This window comes from Otolemur garnettii, unplaced genomic scaffold, assembly GCF_000181295.1.
Source record: "Otolemur garnettii isolate 467f Iridium unplaced genomic scaffold, OtoGar3 scaffold00043, whole genome shotgun sequence".
Lineage (NCBI taxonomy): Eukaryota > Metazoa > Chordata > Mammalia > Primates > Galagidae > Otolemur > Otolemur garnettii.
This window is the reverse complement of record NW_003852438.1, coordinates 5,259,556-5,267,036: the sequence shown is the minus strand read 5'-3', so window position 1 is coordinate 5,267,036 and position 7,481 is coordinate 5,259,556. Positions and strand designations below refer to the sequence as shown.

The 7,481-nt window shown below is 47.3% G+C and overlaps 1 protein-coding gene across 1 annotated transcript in view; it reads right to left on the bottom strand.

The window, feature by feature from the left end:
* Window positions 1–6,789: 6,789 nt before the first annotated feature.
* Window positions 6,790–7,481, bottom strand: part of LOC100947775 (methyltransferase-like protein 7A) — a 4,475-nt gene continuing 3,783 nt past the window's right edge. The window contains exon 2 of the mRNA XM_003790371.3: window positions 6,790–7,274. Coding sequence (XP_003790419.1) covers window positions 7,038–7,274 — 237 coding nt within the window. The 3' untranslated portion in view covers window positions 6,790–7,037. The remainder of the gene's footprint in view (window positions 7,275–7,481) is intronic.

Genomic DNA, 7,481 nt, shown 5'->3' with positions numbered 1-7,481 from the left:
AAAAAAAAAAAGTATTTTTAGGTTTTATTATTTTAAGGTTGTCTAGGATTTGAGAGAGGTTTAGCAGATATGTCCAGAGTCATCAAAAAGGATTCTGAGTCATGATCTAGTTAGGGAGGTCTCCCGTCCAGAAATTGAAATGATAATTTTAGCATGACTTGTCGGGACAACTGTGAATGACACTATAAAATGTAGTCAAATTTTCCTCTTGAAAGCTGGAGTGTAGGGACAGTACTTTGTCCTTTCGTGTCCTTTATTCACTTTCCCCACCACTCTGCTGCCATTCTATGCTGTTCCCGCCTTGGCTGTGTCACAGCAGTCTGCTGCCTCCCTGAGGTCCCACTTCTGTGCAAGTCAGCCCCAGACCCGGGAGAGTGGTGCTGTGTGGAACATGGTTCTCCCCAGCTGCAGAATGACGTCCGGAGATGGACACTGAAAGCTGCGCTTTGTCTGGAGGTCATGGATATCTTCAAACTTCTCCTCCTCTTCAGAGCACCCCCCCAGACTTGGGATAAGAGCCTTGGATTTGGGCGGCAACTGTGCTCACTGGGTAGGGCGCCGGCCCCAAATACTGATTCAAACCCGGCGGATTCAAACCTGGCCCCGGCCAAACCACAACAAAAAAATAGCGGGGCATTGTGGTGGCGCCTGTAGTCCCAGCTACTCGGGAGGCAAGAGAATCGCCTAAGTCCAGGAGTTGGAGGTTGCTGTGAGCTGTGACACGACAGCACTCTACCCAGGGCAATAAAGTGAGACTCTTGTCTCTAAAAAAAAAAAAAGCCTTGGACTCCTCAGCAGTTTCTGGCAAAGGTTGGCCAAACAGGCGAACTCAAACTTATGAAGCTTTTTCTGGAGCATTCAGCTCCGAACAGTGGCAATGGTCTCTCTGGATTATTTTTTGAGACAGAGCCCTCAAGCTGTCCCCCTGGGTAGAATGCTGTGGCATCACAGCTCACAGCAGCCTCCAACTCCTGGGCTCAAGCGAGTCTCCTGCCTCAGCCTCCCGAGTAGCTGGGACCACAAACGACAGCCGCCACACCTGGCTATTTTTTGGTTGCAACCGTCATTGTTGTTTGGCGGCCCAGGCTGGATTCGAACCTGCCACCTTAGGTGTATATGGCTGGCACCTTAGCCACTTGAGCCACAGGCACCGAGCCGGTCTTTCTGTTTTTGAAACGAGAAGTACAGTTTAATGTTTTCATGAAGACCTCCCAGACTGCCTGTTCCTCCTCCACACTCTCGTTCTGGTCCTTTCCATGCTCCAGAAGCGTAGGAATTTCTGAATTCAGAAGTGTTTCCGCTGTTTCAAACTCTTTGGGGAAAATGAGCTGTGAAGTGACGTGTCCTCTTCTATGTCGTGTCCTGGCTGGTCACTCGCACCTGCTGCACTGTGCTATGTTGCTGGCCCTTTTTTTTTTTTTTAGATAGAATCTCACTCTATGGTCCAGGCTGGAGTGCAGTAGTGTCCTGGCTCACAGCAACCTCAAAGTCTTGGGCTCCAGTGATCCTCCTACCTCAGCCTCCAGAGTAGCTGGGACTACAGGCCCCCACCACAACACCTACCTGATTTTTTTCTATTTTTACTAGCAATGGGGCTCTCACTCTTGCTCAGGCTGGTCTTGAATTCCTGAGCTCATGTGATCCACCCCAACCCTTCAGTCTCCCAGAGGGCTAGGAATATATGAGAGCTACTGAGCCCAGCCTAGGGTCAGATACATCTTAAAGATTGAGAAGGATGAGGGCTGGGCGCGGTGGCTCTCACACTTGGGAGGCTGAGGCAGGTGGATTGCCTGAGCTCACAGGTTCAAGACCAGCCTGAGCCAGAGGGAGACCCTGTCTCTAAAACTAGCCGGGCATTGTGGTAGACACCTGTAGTCCCAGCTACTTGGGAGGCTGAGGCAAGAGAATCACTTGAGCCCAATAGTTTCAGGTTGCTGTGAGCTGTGATGCCACAGAGCCCTGCAAGAAAAGAAAAAGAGAAGGATGCAGCCTGAGGCAGGACTATTGAGCTTTCTCCTTTTAAGAACGATGCCTTCTGAATGATGGTTTTCCTAGTTCGTACATACGTGCCCATGTCGTTCTTTACAGGGTCCCAGATAGTTTCCTCTGACCCTAAGTTCTGGCACTTTGACCAGCCAGTGGCTCCACCCTTCAACATGGAATTCTTGAGATTCTTTAGTGCAGCCTGAGCTTTTAGTTAAGTGTTGACACAGTTAGAAGTGAGGCAAACTGAGCAGTTTGCTTTGTTGCGTTTGTTGACAGTGGTTTGCTGGATCCATTACGCTCTCAGCTGCTTGAACAGATAAACATAACTTTCAGTTAGTTAAGTTCTCTGTTTTCCAGGGGGACACCAGAGACAAGGGCGTATGTCAGGGCCAAGAGCACACCAGGAACTCTCAGGTAGTGTTTGCCTCGCTTTCCTCCTGTGTTCAAGTGTGAAATATGTAGGGTGTCCGAAGAAACCATTCAAATACGAGAATACTTGGGAAGGAAAATCTTCCCAGTGTTAGAATATAAATAGAAGACTTTTTTTTTTTTTTGAGACAGAGTCTCAAGCTATTGCCCTGAGTAGAGTATTGTGGCATCACAGCTGACAGCAACCTCAAACTCTTGGGCTTAAGTGATTCTCTTGCCTCAGCCTCCCAGGTAGCTGGGACCACACGTGCGTGTAACAACATCTGACTATTGTTTGGTTGTAGTTGTCATTGTTGTCTGGCTGGCCCAGCCTGGATTCAAACCCAGCAGCTCTGGTGTACGTGGCTGGCACCCTAGCCACTGAGCTATAGGTGCCAAGCCAAGATATTTGAATGTGTCTTTTTTTGTTCACCATTCCAGTAAGTGTTGGGCCCATGTCACAGGTCTTAGCAAGTTTAGGAAGAAGTTGGCAAAATAGGAGCCATCCCCGAATCTGCCCTTCAGGCTCTGGAGCCTGGCCCTGCCCATTCTCTTTGAACGTACTGTTTATTCCTTTCACTGGGCTGTGGCACAAGCTGTTGTGGTGAAAGATTCTTTATTCATCTTTTGAAATTAAGCTCAGATGTCACGTCCTCAAAGAAGCCTCCAGTCTCCTCTCCCTGGGTAGGTCACATCACATCGTCCTGGCCCCCTGTGCTTCTTCCTTCTAGACCACATTAGTCACAATCCTGTGCTCCACTAGGACAAGGATGAGTCTCACCCTTTCAGGCCCCTGAGCCCAGTATGAAGGGCAGAGGACCCTTAGGCACTCAATCAATATTTGTTGAATAAAATGAACTTTTTCTTTTGAAACATAGTCTCACTATGTCCCCCCAGGTAAAGTGCTGTGGCGTCACAGCTCACAACGACCTCTAACTCTTGGGCTTGAGCGACTCTCTTGCCTCCTTCTCCCAAGTAGCTGGGACTACAAGAGCCCGCCACAACACCCAGCTAATTTTCTGTTGCAGTTGTCGTTGTTGCTTAGCTGTCCCAGGCTGAGTTCCACCCCTCCAGCCTTGGTGTATGTGACTGATAGTGTAACCACTGTCCTACAGGTGCTGAGCCGAAATCACCATTTGTTAAGTGCCGGGCACATCACTTCATTCACTCCTGGCTGTGACCTTTGAGGTAGATATTCTACCCTCTTACAGATAAGGAAACTGACAATCTAGAAGCGCCTTGCCCAAGGTCACACAGTCAACTTCAGTGGGAAAGGCTGGGTTTATTTTGTTTTTATTTTCCTTGTTGCATGCAATGAACACACGACACAGCCAGGGTTTGACGCACTGTACTGTGTGATGTCCCCTAGGAAGGCAGACAGAGGGGCTCATCAAAGTCCAGTGATGGGCTTGTCGTCGGCATTTGTTGTCTACCCTCCCAGCATCCATTCTAAAATCTTTCCCCAGTACCAGGCTGTTTTCATTTGGAAGATTCCTAATCCTGTTGCCTTGTTCCACATGAGACAAGGTTTGGGTGTGCTCTGCCCCAGAATGTAACTCTGTGACTTGTACTTGAGCCAGCCAGCATAATCCATCCATCTCCTCTAACCATCATGAGAGGTTCAGGGATGGGCTGCTGACAGCTGAGACTCAATCCAGGACTTCGGTTGGAGTTTTTGCAAGAGTGGACTTGCTGTGTCTCACCGGCCTCGGGCCCTGGAAACACGAAGGTTGGAACTCTTCCCACCAGCTTGCTCCCTAAATGGACCAGACAGAGTGGGCAGACGTGACCCTCGCCTGGAGCTTCCTGGCCCTTGGTAACGTTACCTGAGTCTGCTCAAGCTGCGCCTGAGGCTTTCTGCCCCTGTGCCTTTCCCTGCTGTGGGTCAGTAGCGTCCCTTTTCTGCTGAGCCTGTTGGGCTAGGAGCTCTACCACTCGCAGTGAAGGGTCCCTACCCAGGAGGGGCCTAACAGACATTGCATATGTTTTGCCTTTTTGTGTGTTTCCTTTTGCACAGGCTGAAGTCATTTCCTCTGGCTCTAGAATGATTGTAAATGTGTGTTCACAGGGCCCAAGGAGGAGAGCAGTGAGAAGATAATACGGCAGCACTGGTGGCCAAGCAGACTTTGTGGTTTGGGAGGCAGGGCTTCTAAGACTTGCTCAGGAAGGGGTGGACTGATTCTAATCAAATTCACTTGTGGCTCAGGCTCTGTAGGTTTGCTTGTATTCCCAGGGGGTTGGGAGGCTAAGGTGGGAGAATGGCGTTTGAGATGGGCGTGTGGAACACAGTGAAACCCTGTCTGTACAAAAAATTTGAACATTAGCCAGGCGTGATGGCCCACACCCCTATTTCTAGCTATGAAGGAGCTGAGGCACGAGGATTGCTCAAGCCCTTGAGTTTCAGGCTACAGAGGTATGATGGTGCCATTCTACTCCAGCCTGGGTGACAGAGTGAGAGCAGGTCCCTAAAATAGAAAATAACTTTTATCTGCACCTCAGTTGCTCCATAGAAAGTGAGGCTAATATGTGCCACACCACTTAGACCAGAAGACATGATAAGAATGTGTCTAGTACTTTGTACTTCAGGACTGTCCTCCAATGGGATGGTCCTGTTTGACCCTGCCCACCTGTGGATTTTCATCTCTCTCAATCCTTAGATTGACCTCAGCCACAGGGAGGGGTAGATTAAGGCACTTTCTGCTTTGGGGGAACATCAGAGGAAGGAGAATCATGTTTCAGAGCTCAGGAGGCCTTAGATGAGTATCCGCCCTCACTGCATCAGTAATTTTCATGGTCACAGGAGAGGAGGAGTAGTGAGCTTCCCTCTTTCTCCCAAATCCCCTATGTGGGTTTTACAGATAGGGTATTTGGGCTTGAGCTTTTCAAGACCCATTCTGATCCTTCTAATATTCCTTTCTCTAAATTCTACTAACTGTGTTTACAGTTACCAGGCTGTAGAAAGAAAAAGATGTGTGTTCAGATAGCTATTAATAAATTTTCCACAGAAAGGAAAGTCCTCCCAGAGACACTGCAGTACAGGAAAACAAGCCGGCAAAGTTTACTTTATTCCATTCCTGACATGAATATGAATGTATTGGCTCATTGGATATTTAAAATGGTATCTTTTCAAAATCATCTCAGAAAAGAGACATTTACACACTATCGCTGAAAATCCTAGCCATTAACCCACTGGCAGAGACCACCCTGACACTTGTTTCCAAAGGCACTGGCGATGATTTTCACAGTTTCCATGTTGCTAATAAGGAAGCAATTATCTCGGAACAGGAGTGGAATTTGATCAGAATCATCCAGAAGAGACATGTCTCCTTCTTACAGACTCACAGATTGATTGATCCTTAGAGGCGCTTACATAGTACACTGAATAATATAAGGTTTTCCTAATCACAGTGGAACTTTTTCTTTTGCTTACAATCTACCATACCCCAATAGTCAGGCATTGTGGCAGGTGCCTATAGTCCCAGCTACTTGGGAGGCTCAGGCAAGAGAATCGCTTAAGCCCAGGAGTTTAAGATTGCTGGGAGCTATGACACCATGGCACTCCACCTAGGGTGACAGCTTGAGACTCTGTCTCAAAGAAAAAAAAAAGTACCATACTCAGCTAAGTCTGTGCTAGATTATAAGGAACATGAATCCAAGAAGATTAACTGCCTTAAATTGTTTTACTGATGTACTAATCTGTGAAGTACAATCTTTATCTTCAGAACTGAGGGCTAGAATGCAGGAAAATGAGCTTTGGTGGAATATTGGAATGAAAGACATAAAGCTATTAACTCCTGGGTGTGACGTCCTGGGGCATTAATTCTGAAACCAGACCAGTGACATTAAGAATAACAAATAGGTTCAGATTCGTTTTTCAGAAAATCTGTGCTTGTTTGGACTTGGATTTCCTATTCAGACTGTGAATTACTTACAATCTTTGCACTGCCCCCTTTTCTCATTCTTCCTTTGAGTGATTTAACTGCTTATTAGTGTCAAACTCTCAAAGAGGAGGTGAAATTATAATCTGTTGGGTCACCATGTAAAGAAAATTGGGGCCGGATGCCGTGGCTCGCACCTATAATCCTAGCACTGTGAGAGGCTGAGGTGGGGGGATTGGTTGAACTCAGGGGTTGGAGACCAGCCTGAGCAGGAGCAAGACTGATCTCTAAAAATAGCTGGCGTTATGGTGGCCATCTGTAGTCCCAGCTACTCAGGGGCTGGGGTAAAAGAATTGCTTCAGCCCCAGAGTTTGAGGTTGCTGTGTGCTATGACGCCACGGCACTCTAAGGAGGATGACAAAGTGAGACTCTGTCTCAAAAAAAAAGAAAAAAGAAAGAAAAAAAGGAAAAGATAGAAAGAAAATTGGAAAGCCAATGAATAAAGTAAGATTTGGGTATAATGGTGGGCTTCAATTATGAAAGCCCACTGTTCCTTTGTAGGGGGAGTCCAAAGCTGTCATTTTGTTTAGTTTTTAATTCTTTAGGAGATAAGAGAAAATGACTAATACAACATAAGAGAAGCTTTTCAGAATGAAATTCAAATTTATCTAAAAATCAGGGTTTCCCTTCTCCCAGTTAGTCTGGCCCATGGACAACTGAATCCCCTGTTACTTGAGCCACTCGGCACTCTCCTGCTTACTGACACTATTTCACCGCATATCCATAGATATGAGGGCGCACTAACTTCCAGGACAGCGGGGCCTGAATGTGCTGGAGCTTCAGCTTAGAGAAGCTGGCCCGCTCCAGCGTCTTCCAGCTTTCTCTGGTCAGGTTGCACCCATCAAACAGAAGGTACCAGAGAGGATCTAGGACCTGTTGCCAGAAGGAATTCCAGGTGGATCGCTCAGCTGCCACATGCTCCAGGAAATAAAAAGCCCCTCCCTGAGAAAGAACAATGACATGTCAACAAATATTTTAGTTCTGGTAAAACAGATTTCTTTTTTTTTTAAGAGACAGAGTCTCACTTTGTCACCCATGGTAGAGAGCTGTGGAATCACAGCTCACAGCAACCTCCAACTCTTGGGCTTAAGTGATTCTCTTGCCTCAGCCTCCCAAGTAGCTGGGACTACAGGCGCCTACCACAGCGCC